The following is a 17,545-nucleotide window of genomic DNA, read 5'->3' as shown; positions in this document are numbered from 1 at the left end:
AAAACCGACGGGGTGGACCTCAAAGTGAGTTAAAGTGCCATATGAGGAATAAGGCTTAAAATGGGTGTTGAGTCCCATAGGGAGCGACGATTCTTGGATTGGGCACGAGACCCATGGAAGAATTCGTAATCCACCAGAATTCGAAGCATGATACATGGATCTGTGACCCGTGTTGAGAATCCCAGATGTAGGGCAGGCTAGGGAAAGATGCCTTGATACGGTTTCTGATTAGCTACTTATTTAAGTTGGTGAACTCAAGTGTACATGTTTCCATACAATGCGATAATCTCCTAGTTGCTTAAGTCTATCTTTTTGAAGATTTGAGTTAGAAAATCAATTAGAAACCCTGTAGAGTCGAGTGAACCCATAAGATAGGGGAACTCACTGAGATCAATATCTCACCCCAATATTGTTGTTATTTTCTAGATGTTATTTGCAGGTGATATGCAAAAGAAGTTGTCTGATGGTGTTTTGAGGATTTTTAATTAGTGTAATTTCCCGCTGTGGTAAAGTGCAATGAAGACATTACACTAAGTTATTAGATTTTATTTTAGGCACTATTGTATAACATATGCTATAGATGTAGATTTTATTTATGGACATGTATATATAATTATGCCGTTAGACACTTATGTTGGATCAGTTCCAAGAATTAACACTTGTAAGATAGGGTTGTTACATTGTCTATGATAAAAGATATCGATGTTGGAGACAATGCAAAAGGGCTATAACATTGGCAAACTAAATCGGGTTCCTTCAAGTACAAGGGAATTGTATTACTTGAGGATGCTGCTAACGGTAGTCACATGACCAACTTGCTATAAGGATATAAAATATGTCGGCGATGTGTGATAGTTCCAAGGATACATGTTTTGAAATGAAATTTCTTGAAGATGATAACAAATATGTAACAGCTATAGAGGAGACAAGGGATTGTGGTTCTGGACATTTCTTGAGAAAGTTACTTATGACTATGATTCTATCAAGTACCATCAATAAACCATGTCAAGTATGGGAAAGAACTTGGGTTTGGCTATGTGACAATATTCTCTACGAACAAAGAAACAAATCAAGTAACTGAGGTAATTGAGTATTATATTTTAGATATTATACTATTGTATATGATGATTACATTTGTCCGTAATGTGAACTTCTTAATTATGCAAGATTCTACAATTCATTATGAATAATTTGTACATTGTTGTGTTGATGTTGTATGTTGTGTTGAAATATAACGTCATGTAACTCATATTCAACAACTTCATTATTTTCTGTGTTTATATTATATGTTGTGATGAAATGTAAGATTATGGATAACATATTTGTTAATGTTTCAATTGTTTCGATATGATTCTGCATAAGATTTATGTATGTTGCATAAGATTCTGCATATCACATTTTTTAATCGTACCATTTTTAATGATCTTATTTTTTCTACCCCTATATTGTACAATATTCATAGTCATCTTAATGATTATTGAATCTGATTATTTCTAATTTAAATGAAGTTACGTTTTTTATACTTTCACAGAGTTGGAATCGACAGACGAAGAGATAACAAATTTGACATTTATTGACCTTAAAAATAGGTTACAAACAAATTGAAGAAGTTTGAAGTGCTTTAATATTATGCCTTACGCAAATTCATACGTCACAAGGCACAGAGGCAACAAACTGATCTATGAAGAACATGATTACAATGTCAATACTGAACAACAAACATTTCATGATTTATTTTTTTCACTTATATGTAATTTATTTACTACGACAACAATGCAGATGTCAAAAACATCTTATTGAGTGATAATGTGTTATGTTTATTAATAATTCTTACATTTCAATTGATTGATATATGAACAAAGTGCAATTTATCATAAAATCATGCAAGCGGTCAACAATAGAAGAAGTGGGGCGTGTTTTTAAATGGTTATGGAGGCACCGGAAAAACCTTCATGTGAAGAACTTTATCAAGTGCATTGTGATATCATAAAACATTATTCTTGTTATTTCTTTAAGTGGAATAACATCGTTATTGTTGCTAGGTGGAAGTACACCACATTCAAAGTTAAAAGTTCATGTACCAACACTTGATAACTCTACTTGCAACATTGAGAAAAATAGTGACCATTCACTGTTATTGGTACAAACGGATTTGGTAATATGGGATAAAACTCATATGTCTCATAAAAACTGCTTTGAGGCTTTGGATAAAACCCTTAAATATGTAATGAGCTCCCATGGTCTTCAAAATGCTATATTTGGTGGCAAAGTAGTAGTTTTTGGAGAAGAGTTTAGACAGATTCTTCCTTTTGCTCCAAGAGGAGGTCACTCTGATATAGTACATTCTTCAATTAGGTCATCTCATGTATAAGATTATTGTCAGGTTCTTAGTCTAACAAAAAATATGAGACTCCAACAAGGTTCAGGAAATACAAGTTTCCAAGAACTAGCTGAATTCTCAAAATGGATGTTAAATGTTTGGGATGATAAAGTTTGTGAACCAAATGAAGGTTTGGTAGATTTGGAAGTTCCTCAAAATATCCTAATATTCATCTTTGAGGATCCTATAAGGTCAATTATTAAAATCACATATTCTAATCTATTAGTAAATTACAAACTTGAAGAGTTCTTATAATGTGGAGCTATTCTTGCTTCAACCATTGAAGTAGTGGAAAAAATCAATTATTATGTATTCAACTTTATTCCAGGTACATAGCTTTGAGATACATTTATATATGCATACAGAAATTTGTTATCATATTATATTACTAATGTTCTAATGTTTTTATTTTTATTTAATTTTGAAGGAGAGGAAAAAGAATATTTGAGTTCTGATTCAATTAAAAGAACGAAAGCCATTATAATCAAGCTTATGATGTTCTAAAACCATAGTTTTTAGGTTCTCTAAGAACACCAGGTTTATCAAATCACAAGATTAAACTGAAAGTTGGAACCCCCATTATGCTAATGGAACAAGGTTGATCATTATGACAAGGTTAGCAAATCACATCATTGAGATCAAAATTATGTCTGGAAAGAACATTGGTAATATAATTTATATTCCTCAAATGTCTATGTCACCTTCTGAATAACCATGACCATTCATTTTGATTAGGAGATAATTTCTGATCATTGTCTCATACGCAATGACAATTAATAAATCCCAAGGTCAATCACTTGATAGTGTTGGATTATATTTGCTTACTCCTATTTTTAGTCATGGAAAATTGTATGTAGCACTTTCAAGAGTTAAGAACAATGATGGTTTGAAAATACTAATACACAACAAGGACAATGAATCATGTATGACTACTACCAATGTAGTGTACAAGGAGGTCTTTCAAACACTAAGTCAGTTGGTAAATGATTTTTCATATTTCTTTGATGCTTCAATACTAAATTCAATCTTGGATTTTAGTTTTTATGCAAACTGAGTTGAGATAATTAAATATATTTTTTATCCACTTCAACAAATTTCTAATTGATGGCATACTTCCTTTATAGTAGCTTTGGTGATTCTTTATGAGACTGCATTGAAGTTGATAAATTATATTAATTTAAGTAGAGATCTTTGATGATTGATATGTTTCATAGATGGTAAGATTTTACACCTTAGTTTATATATGTTTTAATATGACACTTGATAAATTTATATATCTTTGAAATTAAGACATCAGATTGTAGATATACCATTTTGGAAATTGGAATAATTCTAATATATTTGCGCATGTAGTTGTATGGTGAAAATATAATCGTTTAGCCTATTGCTACAATGATTAAGAACTCTGTTGGAGCTATAGATTAGATTAATTGACAAATTTATTTTAAGATATTTAACACAAGAGTGTTTTATTTTAAAAATTGTATAACATATCATAATCAATATGCAGTTTTTCATGATTTATTATACGTATCTTCATTTTTTTAAATACTACTTGGATAAATGCACAATGGTTTATGCATAGTATTAGTCTAAACTCAAAATTCTGTAAATATTTATGTACCGTAAAACAATGTTTAAATCAGACAAATGAGATATCACAACGTGTAATATGAATTCAGACGAGTTCAATACGGTAACACAAATATCTTACTAGTTAATTTATAGAAAACAAAAGAGACTATTGTTTTAAATGAATTAAAAAAGGTATATTAGTTTTCTAGTATATATTTGTAAAAATATATAGTTTAAAGAAAATTTATAGTTTTCTAGTATTATGTTAAATGGATTCAAATATTAGTTTATAGAAAACTAATCACAAATATTGTTTATAGAAAAGTATAAACATATATTAATTTATGTTAAACAATTTTTTTTATTGATCAATAAAAAGAGTATTGTTTAAAAGTTTCTAGAAAACAAATTACTAATATACCTTTCAAACTTATTTAACATAATAGTCTATTTAAATACTATAAAACTATAAATGTACTAGAAGACTATTATATTAAATGAATTAAAAAAAGCATATTAGTTTATTATGTTAAATGAATTCAAAAAGTATATTAGTAATTTATTTTCTAGAAACTTTTAAAAAATATTCTTGTTATTGATCAATACAAAAATTCTTTAAAAATATCTAAAAAATAAAGGATTAATATACTTTTTTTTTTTTACCAATATGCATTTTTAAATAGAAAATTATATTTTTAATGTTATCCTTGAAAGCAAAGTCAATGAACCATTTGAATTTGAGTAAAAAAGGAAAATCATTTTAATAATAATAATAATAATAATAATAATAATAATAATAATAATATAATTGGTCAATTAAAATTAAGTTTACTTTAGTAGTATATTATATATTGCCACTATATATAATTGAACATTAGTCGAGAACAATACAATTCACATATCGAAACATAGTGCAAAAGAAAATAAGAAGAAAGAAAGATGGATATCGAGAGTGGTCTCCCAATTTTAGATTTTCGTAAGAGTAGTGGAGTGACATTAGAAGAAGGAAGTGAAGGATGGAAAGAAATGAGTAAGAAAGTGAGAGAAGCATTTGAGGGTCATGGTGCTTTTCTTTTAAGATGTGATGAAATACCAAATGAATTACAAAAAGAAATGTTCACATACATGAAATCTTTGTTTGATCTACCCGAGGAGACAAAGCTGAAGTACACTGGCACAGGAAATTATAGAGGCTACAACAAACTTCCTGGCCTTCCACATAGTCATAGTTTTAGTATCGATGATGCTTTTAAGTCAGATACAACTCAAAAATTCACTAATCTCATGTGGCCGGAAGGAAATCCAACTTTTAGGTAATTAATTATTTTTTTATTATATTAATATTAAATTATATTAAGTAAAATTTATCAAAGTAATTTTTATAAATATTTTATTAGTTTGTAATTGAATGCAGCGAGACACTTCTTTCTTTCTCTTCGAAAGCACGAGATCTAAACTCGCTTATTCTTAAAATGGCTGTGGAGGGTTTTGGTCTTTCAGAAAAGTATATTTCAGAAGTTGAAGAGTTGAATAGCAGTGCTAATTCACGAATGACAAAGTATCAACTTCCTGAACAAAACAAAGATTCTGCTATTACTTGTGTGCCTCACACCGACAAAGGTACCATAACCCTTTTATGCGAGGGTGAAGTTCCGGGTTTGCAGGTATTACAAAAATCAGGCAATTGGGCTGACGTAAATTTTCCTCCAAATAGCTTTATTGTAATTGTGGGTGACATGTTACAGGTAATTTATAATTATTTATAAATATAATATCAAATTTTTGTGCAATTATTTTTTATTTTAATTATATATTTTATTTTAAATATTTTTAAATATTTTATAATGTTTTTTACTAAATCAAATAACTTAGTACTTTTTTTATTAATAATAAAATTAGTGACTTTTTATGATTATGATGATTAATATATAGGCATGGAGCAATGGAAGATTTAAAGCACCAATGCACAGAGTGGTGTTAAGAGGAAACAAAGACAGATTTGTATTCATTCTTTTTTCTGTGCCAAAGAAAGAGACTGTCGTTAAGGCACCCTCTGAGTTGATTGATGGAGAAGATCAGCCTCCTCGTTACAAGTCATTCACATTTGCGGAGTTTATGGATTTTCTTAAAATATATGGCACTAAAGAGGGAGAACTCGAAGAATTTGCTGGACTTTAATGTCTTATTGTTTGATGCAAGCAATAATCCTTTATGCGATAATAATATCGAGTATTTGGACTCCTACTTTTATAATAAATTAGGATTAATAACATAAAATGTATTGTTTTCTTATTTTCATATTATTTAAAAATATTTATTTTCCTATATGAGTATGCACTCTTATCCTATTTTATATTATATTAGTGTGCATACGGGTACTGTCGTATCTTTATTTTTTCGGTCTCTTGCATTTTTTGAATTACTTTTTTATTGAGTAAAAAGATAAAATTATGGCTAAAATATTTTAAATAAATAATAAATTAGAATACAATATCATTAGACCAAAAATTAGTATTCCTTTTATATATAATATAGTAAATCCAATTCTTTGGTTGACAAAAAGATAAGATGAAATTATAAATAAAATAGTCTTAATGAATGATAAACTTGAAAGAAAGAAATCACAACATAAATTGCTTGGTTGAAGAATGAAAAAATTATAAAGAAAATGTTTTAAATAAAGAATAAAATTGAAAGCTTAGTCACACCAAAAATTAAGTTGGTATCCTCTTTATTTTAATGGATAAAGAGAAAAACTTTTAAATAAAATAACTTACATAAATGTTAAAATAGGAAGAAAAGAATTATAGTTACCCAAAAAAATCATTATTTACTTTATATAACATAGAAAATTCAATCAGGAAAAATAAAAAAAAATTAAGCAAATAATATAAATAAATACAAAATCAAGAATATGTGTATTTGTATTTCCTTTATATAATATTGCACCGTCAGTAATAGTATAATTTCATATGTGTATTTGGATGTTTTATCGTATTTTAGTATTTTTTGAATTATCCTTTATTGTAATTTTGATTTGATTGATTTATCGCAATTTTAATTTTATGGTTATTGTAGTATTCTATCTTGACCTATACCTTTCACTCACTTAGGTTGAATCCATTCCAATGTCTTTTTTATAAGCAAATCGGTCAAAGTCAACTATGTGTGCCTTAAATCACAAGTTAAAAGTCATACAATAAGGTGTTTTTAAGCTTGAATAGTTGAATTGAATCACAACTTTGGTTGATTCAAATCAAGAATAAAAGGAAAATATGGAATTTTGCGGTTGTCCGTGTGATTCAAATGAGGTTTTATCCGATTCCAACCAAAGATATCTTAATGTGAATCACATCCATGATGGATATAAATTAGGGAGTGACAAAATGGGTATGGCTCACTGAGAAAACAGGTCCGGTTCGTCGGACCTGCTCATTTAACCCACCATTTGACGGGTCAGGGCGAGATTATGATGAAAGATTATAAGTTATTTTGTTTGTGCTCTAAATAGAAGGTCAACTTCCAAGAACTATAACTTGCTTATTTTTTATTATATGAAGACCATACAAGTTTCTTGATCAATTTTAAGATGACTTATCCAACTTTTATTCTTTGATAAAGTTCAAATTTCACTTGCAAGGGCATGTACCAAGAGGAAACATTATAGGTCATATTGGCTCATCATCATTTAACAAGCAATATTCCTCAACTTCTAAAATCCATAACTCCCTCATACAACATTCAAATGGTGTCAAATATGTAACAAAATTAAATAGCATTGAAAGAGCTACAACTTTTATGAAGGAACCAGAGTCATTTGAAGCCCATAGCAAAATTTATTCAAGGTGGAAAAAATGGTCATTTGACTTTTAACTTAGAAAAATTTTCAACTATGTTTGATTTCTCCAACTATCACACCAAAATTCATCATGATCCAAGCTCCAAATGAAAAAAGTTTCAATATTAAAGTTGTTCCCCTTAATGTTAGCTTTCTAAAGAGTCCAAGATCATGGCATTTCGATTAATTTTGAGGGATTTGTGCATGAGTGCATTGCATGACCCTATTTGGAAACTTTTGTGCTCAATTATCCACCAACATTGCATGGCTTCATGAAGTTAGTTCAGCATCAAGTGTGCACGAATTTGGACTTATTTCAATCATCATTTGGGCCTTAATGCATGCACATGCAACCATGCATACTAAGTTACTATTTTTGACCAATTTTTGAAAGTGTGTGAAAATGAATTCACAAGGCTATAAATACATGTCTATTGCCTCATGATAGACGACCCTTGGCCCAAGCTTTGATATGTAAATCCTCCCAACCTCCATTGATAGAATACCTTGAAGGTTTATTTGGAAATCGAGTTTTGATTCCCATTCTGTTTTGGAATTGAAACTCCAAGGATTCAAAGCCTTTTTTCATCCAAATCATCTCCTACGAGCTAGTAGAAGCAAGGCCAAGTGAATTGGAATTGAGATCGAGCTTCACCACTACAAACAAAATGTGAATTTTGTTTGAACTTTCCTTCTTCGATTCTCCCTCAATTCTCCATCATTTCTCTTAATTTTTGGTTGGATGAAGTCCTACCAATATAGGCAAAAGATTGAGTTGCTTTGAGGTCAAATAGAAGTAACTCAGTTCATCCACCTCATTTTCAATTCCACATATCTCTTTGTATAGTGGTAATTGGAAGAAATGGAGGCCATATTCTTTCTCTCCTTGATTTTCTCTTTAAAACTGTGTATGGATCTTCCATTTCTGTGAACTTTTCAGTTGGACCAGTATGGTGGATGCCATCGGAGAAGATGACCGGAGTTTGGGCTCTAGTGATGCGCTGGAGAGATCCAAGCCATCTAATATGGTCCATGGCTTCTAATCTTGGCTTTTAGTTTCAATTAACACTTTTGCTATGCGTTGACTTGTGTCTACCATGGACTGCAAACGCGTGGCCATCAGATCTACCACCTCAACTAATGAGGGAGATTTGATGGCCCCTATTTTTCCTATTTTATTTTATTTTATGTTTTTTTATTTTTAATAGCTTATTTTTGTTTAACTCATAATAATTTCATTTTTAATCCAAAAAATATGGGACTTTCACAAAAAAAAAATTGAATAACTTCCTCTTCCATATTTTAAATTAAAATAATTTTTTTTGGATTAGATTTGATTTTTTTTTTGTGAATTTAATTGTTTTTGACTCGTTTTTAAATATTTTTAAATACTTATGACTTTTTTAAAATTCCCAATTTTTTTGTCTAAGGTCCTTTAACCTTGTTTGACCTAGGATAAATCCCTTGGTCGTTTATTTGGTGATTTGAAGGAATTTGAGGTTTTGTCCTTTTTAAAATGCATTTTATTTCATTTTTAAATGGATTTTTAATTGGTTAAATGTTTAAAAATGTTGTTGAGCCATTTGGTTGACCTTGTCTTGTTTCATCTTCTGTTTGGCCTTGATCATGGTTGATTTGAACTTCCATCTGATAAATACTATTGGATTTAAGGGGTTGATGAAGTATGAACTTCATCCCTCAAGATGAATGAATAGTATTGATCAGATGAAGTTCCTCCCATGATCAGTTTGGGTTCTCATTTCCATTCCCCTTTATCTTCATCTCTCCTCTTCCCTAATCCTTTATTGACTAGTGGCTTCTCAAATAATCAAAGGCTAGTTGATTCATCAATGACCTTCTATCATATGAATCATCATGAACTTGATTGAGAGAGGTTCATCCCCTTTTATGTTTGTGTGTGGTATACTTTAGGAGTTTGGTTTTTTGTACCATACCTCTAGCATGCATTAACACCAGTATTTTATTACCCAACCTCAGATGGTTGTGACTTCTACATAAGTCCAATTACGATTGCTTAACATAGAGCTAAATTTTGACCCAAAGGCATAACATATTTGTAAGTGAGATTGTAAGTCTCTCATCCCTCATAGTATTGTGTGAAGACTTAGCCTTTTTTTCTATTTGTAAGAGCTAATGGCATACTTGTTGATTTATCCAAGTTGGAGCCCTTCTCATAGATGATGTCTTGGTTCATGTCTTTATGCTTGTGAGTGGATGGTTGAGTGTTCTCCAAAGAATGACCTAAACAATTGAATCACTCACTAACATTTCACTAACTTTTCTTTATTATTGGTTTATCTTTAAATGTCATTACTTAATACAATTTAAATTTTAGTACCTTTATCATTCATTTCCATTTCCATTTCATGCAACTTGTTTATGTTTCAGTCATCTTCACTTTGCTCACATGAGCCATATCTTTGTGCTTATATATATTGTGTGCTTGTGATTTTGTTCTGTTTGTGGTCTTAGGACCTTAAATTACCTAATAACAACAAAGACCCAAAAAAATATGTTGATGGACTGTTGGACCTATGCCCTTGACTTGATTTGAAATGTTGGACTTAGAGTAGGCAACATTCTTATTCTTTGAAGGACTTGACCAATGCCATTATTTGAGATTGATTTATCTTGGTCAATGCCATTCATCTGAGACAAGCCTTGAGAGCCTCAATGGTTTATCTGTTATTTTATCTTTGAGCTTAAGTTATATCTTGATCTTATTGTTCAGATATAATGATTGTTTCTATGAGTTTGCCACAAAGAATATTTCATCTGATACATTTGAAGGCACTAAAGACTACTTGCTTCTGGAGTGCTTGCTTGGATCTTGGATGTCTTTATTTGATGCCTTTGATCTTAATATTAATTGCTCGGATGCTTATGCTTGTTGCTTGCTCAAAAGTCCAAAGGATATGGGTTTTCTATATGACATTCTTGTCTTGTGGATTACATCCCATTGGTCAGATATTTTCAACTCTAAACTTTTAATATTTTGTCTAGGATAGTCCCTTCATCTCCTTCTTTCTTTATTAAATTTTAAAATCTCTCCCTCATTTTAAAAACCTTCTTTGTTTGTGTTTTCAACTTAGACTTGTTTTAATGATTCTAAAACCTTGGCCTTATGCCATTGATTTCCAAAATATTTTCTTAATCAAACTTGTGAATAGACCTAACTATATTGACTTTAATTTCAAAAGACAAAAAGAACTAACAACTTCATCTAATCCTTTGGCCATTTTGTGCCATTTGCTGTTAAAATTTTAAAAAGAGAGTATCTAGATTTGAGTTATCTATGGTTGAGATATAATTCTCCAATTCCATGATATTGATTATAAACTTTTCCATTTATTAGGGGTTATAGGCATCCTTGTTTATTGAATCCAAGTTAGAGCCCTCCCTCTTAAGTGTTGTAAAGCACTCATTATTGGTGGATATTTGGTTGAGTATTCTACCATTGATAACAAAAGATCTTTAAACTTTTGTTAAAATTAATCCATAAACTCTTTGAAATTTTTACCACGAACTACGGAGTTTTGATCCCTCATTTTTTTTATGTTGGTATGTAGGTATAAGACTGAAGGTCTTGTCAAATACAAAAAATATAATAAATGAATTATTTTCTCATCCCCCCATTCTATTTTTTTAACAAACATATTTTCAACTAAATCACTTACAATAAAAAGGGCTCCTTAGGAGTACCTATGACACTTTGCTTGCTAATACCTTCCCTCTGTGTAACCAACCCACTTACCTATAATCTCTGACATTTTATTGATTTTGATTTGAAAACTTATTATCCTTGGGTTTTGTTCGTACTTTTCCCTTTTCCTTTGGAAACAATAAAAGCGTGGTGGCGACTCAGGTTTTATTGACGTTGAGTTTATCCATAGCTCAATGGTCACGAATACACCACTACAGAAAGAAAGTGGCGACTCTGATGGGGAGTAGTCCTCAATGGGTTTAGCCTACTCTTTGTGTGTATCATATTTGTTGATATTTGATGTTTGTTTGTATATATGTGTGATACTCTCTGTCTGTTGTGCTTGGTGATCTCTGAGTGGTGAGATAAGTTCTAACCCGAACTTGAGTGCAATTAAGATAGGAGATGGAATAGTCATGTTCGACTCGTGTGGAATAGTCCTTAATGATTTGACATGAGACCCATCTACTCAGTGGAGACCCCGTTGGAATTACTGATGTCACACGAGTAAGTCGTGGATAGACATTACTTTTTTCGACCTGGGAGTCCGAGAAGCTGAGGACCATAGTACATTTAACCCAACTTGACCTATTTAGGATGTAGAGCGGAGACTATTCAAGTGTAGACTTGATAATAGTTGTTACGTGATACTACATTCATACGAGTTTCTCTTGAGAATACTATGGGTTGATGAGTCAGTTATCTAAACCTATAGTATTCGATAGATGAGATCACGACTCTGGGAACATTTTAGAACATGCTCTATAGGTTTTATCCATAGTAAACCCCTTTTGGATGGTTCTTGACCTGACTCCATGCTCGTGACTCACAATAAACCCATTGATTCTCGATTGATCCGGTCAGTTATCGTCAATATCAATGGAGCTTGGGTGTTGAAGGTGAAAACCATAATCCACCAAAATAGATGATTGATGTTGATGATGACTTGATCTATCTTGTGACCTTTGTTTATTTGCCTTGTGTGTGATCATTTGTGTGTGATAGTTACATTCATTCACTCATGTGCATCATGACATCACAACAATAAATTTTTCAAGGAACTAAGGTCGTATTTGCAAATATTTTCAGACCATGGATTATGGATGAAGGAACACAAAGAAGTATAGTTTCCGATGTCCCGACTTGAAAGAGATAAGGAATCTATCATTCTTTTTAGTTGATCCCTTGAACTTCAAGCAACGTCATTGTAAGGTTTTATCCGTGTTGTTTACTGAAGTTGTGGAAGGACTCCTGAGTGTCTTGGTCAAGTTCTATGATCCTCTTTACCGATGCTTCACTTTTCCTGATTATTAGCTCATGCCCATGTTGGAAGAGTATTCCCATCTCTTGGGTATACTCGTATATAACAAGGTTCCCTTTAGTGGATTAGAGGAGATGGCGAGATCTCAAGTCATAGTCGAGGCTCTTCATTTGAAGAAACCTGAGATCAACGTTAACATGACAAAGAAAGGAGTGATTCAAGGGTTAACTTCTGAGTTTCTTATTGGTAGAGCTACTGCTTTTGCTCAAGCCGGTAGCATGGATGCTTTTGAAGCCATCTTTGTCTTGCTCATCTATGGTCTAGCTTTGTTCCCTAACATTAACAGTTTTGTTCATGTTAACACCATTAGAATATTCTTGATTGGGAATCCTATTCCGACTGTGTTGGGTGACACATATTTCTCTTTTCATTTAAGGAATTCTAAGGGTGGTGGAACCGTTGTATGATGTGTTCCTCTTTTGTACAAGTGGTTTATTTCTCACTTTCCTCAGACACCAGCCTTCATGGAGAACAAGCAATGTCTACGGTGGTCTCAGAGACTTAGGTCTCTCACTAATGATGGTATTTTTTGGTATGATTCCACTTTTGATGGCATGGAGATTATTGACAGTTGTGGTGAGTTCTATAATGTACCTCTCATTGGTCCACAAGGAGGAATCAACTATAATCCTGCTTTGACCCGTCGTCAGCTTGGATTCCCCTTAAGAGATAAACCTGATAACGTTTAGTTAGAAGGTCTTTTATATCAGGAGGGTAAAGATCCCCAAAATTTGAAGAGTAGGATGGTGCATGCTTGGCACAATGTTCATAGGAAGGGAATAGTCGAACTTGGTCCGTGCAATTATGTAGCTTTTGAAGTTTACACTACTTGGGTGAAGAAGAGAGCTTTAGAGCTTAAGATGTCATACGCATGCAAAAGACCTATGTCTATGGTTGTGGCTGAGCCATCAACTCTCCCTAACCAAGATGTAGAGGAGTTGGAAGACGCACTCTCCAAGATGAAGCAAGAAAGGGACATGTGGGAAGATCGGTTCCATGCTTTGAACCACAATCATATGGAATTGCAACTGGAGTCGAAAGACAAAGACACACTCATTAAGGTTCTTAAAGAACGTGCTTCAAGAGACAGAGAGAGCCAGAGGATTTATTTTCCTCTAGTATACCTCAACCTTCCGGTGCTTGGAAGAAGATTGTTGATTGGCTCATCCTCGAGAAAGCTCAGATGCAGACAACTTTTTAGTCAAAGATCTGACGCGTCCTAAGGAAGTACACTCCATTGGCCAGTTCAGCCAATTCAGTTGCTAGGGATCCTTAGGATTATAGTTTCCTTTTCTTTTGTATTTCTATTTTTGGTTTTTGAAATTGCACTCAGTGTAATCCTTCCAAATTTTATGAATAAAAAAAGAATTTATGGTCAAATGGTTATTATTAGTGATTGAAATATTTGCAAATAATACTTTGTATGTTCCTTGAAATTAAAAACAATGAAAAAACATTGCATTTTCATGCATCATTTACGCAACAGGTTTCTTGGGTTCCATCCTTCGGCTAGATATCTTATGATTCTTCTTCTTTGTATCAGACAAGATGACTCATAACTACAATACTCGAGCTAATCACCAGAGAGGAATAGAGCATCTAGAACAAGAGAAGAGAGAGCTCAAGGATGAGATTGCCAGACTCACTGCTTTGATGGAGTCTGTGATTGTTGCTCAAAATTAACCATCTCCTCCTCTTGCAACTCCTTCTCCTTAAAGGACTGTTATCTTCAAAATTCCTTCAATGCCAATACCTGTAGTTGCTGCTAGCCAGTCAGTGCCAGCCATGCCTGCCGGATTCCCGTGCGGAATGCCACTGAACTTTGTCACTGAGGGTTATGCTCCAACGTTTGCTTCTATGCCGACATCTAGCCCGATCATGTTTGTTCCTCCTCATATCGTGCATACTTTGCCCCACGTTGAGGAAAACATCTAAGCCATATGTGGGCCTCAATGTTTAGGAGAAGATGGACGAGATGAAAGACCAATCTCTTGAGCTGAGAAAGGAATTGAAGACCCTAAGGGGGAAAGGTTTGTTTGGTAAAAGTGTTGGTGAGTTGTGTTTGGTGCCCAACATCAAAATTCCTGTAAAATTCAAGGTCCCAGACTTTGAGAAGTATAAGGGAAATATCTGTCCTCTGAGTCATCTTGTAATGTATGCTCACAAGTTGTCTACTCAGATAGACAATGATCAGTTACACATCTATTACTTTAAAGAAAATTTAACTAGTATTGCACTCATATGGTATATAGGATTGGATAATGCTAGTGTCTGTAATTTTAATGACTTGGGTGAGGCTTTCGTCAAGTAATAGAAGTATAATGTTGATATGGATCCCGATTGGGATCAATTATGGTTAATGTCACAGAAATATAAAGAGACATTCAAAGAGTACGCCCAAAGATGGAGAGAGTCTGCTGGTCAAATTAGCCCACCCTTGAAGGAGAAGAAGATGACCAAGATCTTTTTGAAGACTCTGAGTTCATTTTATTATGAACACATTATTTCCATTGCTCTTAATCACTTCACCGAAATGGTGATCATGGGGATGCAATTAGAAGAGGATGTCCGAGAGGTCCGATTGTCTAAAGATGAAGCATCTTCGTGTAAGAAATACGGCGGTAGTTTCTCCAAAAGGAATGGAGGGGAAACCAATGCAGTGTCTGTAGGGAGGCATAAAAGGCCTCATGTGAAGAAGAATTCCCAATCTCGACAGCATCATCATCAGTTACATCAGTTATTCCGGTGTTCACCAACAATTCAGCAAATCAATTAGTTCTCATTCAGTAACAACATCAGTAACAACCATAAAAATGTACCAACTACAACAACAACAACAATCATCATCAGAATTTTGAGAGGAAGAATGTCACTTTTGACCCTATTCCAAAGACTTATGCAAAACTTTATTCTTCCCTTGTTGTCAAGACTCTAATTCAACCAAGAAATCCTCCACATACTCCTAAACCTTTGTCATAGTGTTTCAAACCGAATCTTCATTGTGCCTTTCATTAGGGAGATCCCGACCATGGCATTGAAAATTGCTATCCTCTGAAGCATGAGGTCCAGAAACTGATCAAGAGCAGTATGGTGTCCTTTGAGGACCTAGCACCTAATGTCAATGCAAATCTGTTGTCGGCTCATGGAAATGCTTCTATGGATATGGTAGATGGTTGTCCATGGAATTTCAGGGTTTTTGATGTTCGTCATATTCAAAAATCTTTGGTAGAAATCCATAAAACTCTATGCTTAATCAATGACAGTGAACGTGACTATGATGGTTGTGTTATTTGTAGAATCAATCCTCGAGGATGTGTGATGGTCAAGAGGGATATTCAGAAACTGATAGATGAAGGTGTAATTTAGAGTCAATAGTCCAGGCATATTGGCAATGAGGTGAACATTATCATACCAGTATCCAAGGCCCCCAAGCGGGTAGTTATTCAGTTTGACAGCAACAAAATTGTTGATAGATTGGTATCGCTGTTGGTTATACGATTAGCGGCCCCTATCCCATATTCATCTGATAAAGCTATGCCTTATAAATACAATGCTATTATGATTGATAAAGGGAAAAAGGTTCCTCTTCCCACCGCAGATTCTGTGGTAAGCATTGTAGATGTCGTCAAGGTGACCCGTAACGTGAGTCTGGTGAATCTTGATGCTCCTACAGTTGATCCAATTAATGTTCTAACTTATCAGTCTGGTGAATCTAGAGGGTTGAAGATTAATGATAATGATGAGGTTCTGCGTTTAATCAAGAAAAGTGAGTTCAACATTGTGGAGCATCTACTCCAGACTCCATCAAAAATATATGTGTTGTCTTTATTGATGAACTCCGAAGAGCAAAGAGAGGCTTTACAGAAAATGTTGGAGCAAGCCTACATAGAACATGATGTCATCGTGGATCAGTTTGACCATATTGTCGCTAACATCACTTCATGTAATAATTTGAGCTTTTGTGATGAAGAACGTCCTGAGGATGGTAGAAATTACAACTTTGCACTCCATATTTCAATGAACTACAAAGACGAAGCTCTGTCTAATGTATTGGTTGATACTGGTTCATCATTGAATGTGTTGCCCAAGTCAACTTTGGCAAGACTATCTTATCAAGGCGCCCCTATGAGGTACATTGGCGTCGTGGTAAAAGCGTTTGATGGTTCCCGAAAAATTGTCATTGGAGAGGTAGACCTTCCGATTAAGACAGGTATGAGTAACTTTCAAATTACTTTTCAAGTAATGGACATTCACCCGACCTACAAATGTTTGTTGGGAAGGCTGTGGATCCACGAAGTTGGTGTTGTGTCGTCTACTTTGCATCAGAACTTGAAATTTGTTAAGAACGACAGGCTCGTTGTTGTTGGTGGGGAGAAAACGCATTTGGTGAGCCATCTGTCATCCTTTACCTATGTGGAAGCCGAAGAAGAAGTTGGAAAACCGTTCCAAGATTTATATGTTACCGATGAAGTGCAGAAGACTAGGCCATCCGTGTCTTTTCTAAAAGATGCAAAATAAGTTATTCAGGATGGAGACACCGACAAATGGGGTCGTGTTGTAGAGATTATTGAGAACAAGAATAGAGCATGTATGGGATTCAAGCAAGGGTCGTTCAACAACAATGTCAAGGTTATGCAACAAGTTTTCCGCAATGGAGGGTTCATTAATGGAGATGTACAACACTCAATTGTAATTATTAAAGATGAC

The 17,545-nt window shown here is 33.4% G+C and overlaps 1 protein-coding gene across 1 annotated transcript; it reads left to right on the top strand.

The window, feature by feature from the left end:
* The first annotated feature begins 4,848 nt into the window (after positions 1 to 4,848).
* On the top strand, positions 4,849 to 6,347 carry LOC127084126 (2-oxoglutarate-dependent dioxygenase AOP3). Its single transcript, XM_051024522.1, has 3 exons — positions 4,849 to 5,268; positions 5,370 to 5,700; positions 5,888 to 6,347. The coding sequence occupies exons 1-3, from the start codon at positions 4,895 to 4,897 to the stop codon at positions 6,131 to 6,133; spliced, it is 951 nt and encodes a 316-aa protein (XP_050880479.1). The 5' UTR covers positions 4,849 to 4,894; the 3' UTR covers positions 6,134 to 6,347.
* Positions 6,348 to 17,545: the final 11,198 nt, after the last annotated feature.

This window comes from Lathyrus oleraceus, chromosome 5 (genome assembly GCF_024323335.1).
Source record: "Lathyrus oleraceus cultivar Zhongwan6 chromosome 5, CAAS_Psat_ZW6_1.0, whole genome shotgun sequence".
Taxonomy (NCBI): Eukaryota; Viridiplantae; Streptophyta; class Magnoliopsida; order Fabales; family Fabaceae; genus Lathyrus; species Lathyrus oleraceus.
Note: the sequence above shows the minus strand (reverse complement) of the source record. Positions and strands in the feature narration are given on the sequence as shown.

Excerpts from the sequence above, each read along its gene's own strand:
- LOC127084126 (XM_051024522.1), top strand. The coding sequence starts at position 4,895 with ATGGATATCGAGAGTGGTCTCCCAATTTTAGATTTTCGTAAGAGTAGT. Across the intron at positions 5,269-5,369 it reads GAAGGAAATCCAACTTTTAG|CGAGACACTTCTTTCTTTCT; the intron begins GTAATTAATTAT and ends AATTGAATGCAG. Across the intron at positions 5,701-5,887 it reads TTGTGGGTGACATGTTACAG|GCATGGAGCAATGGAAGATT; the intron begins GTAATTTATAAT and ends ATTAATATATAG.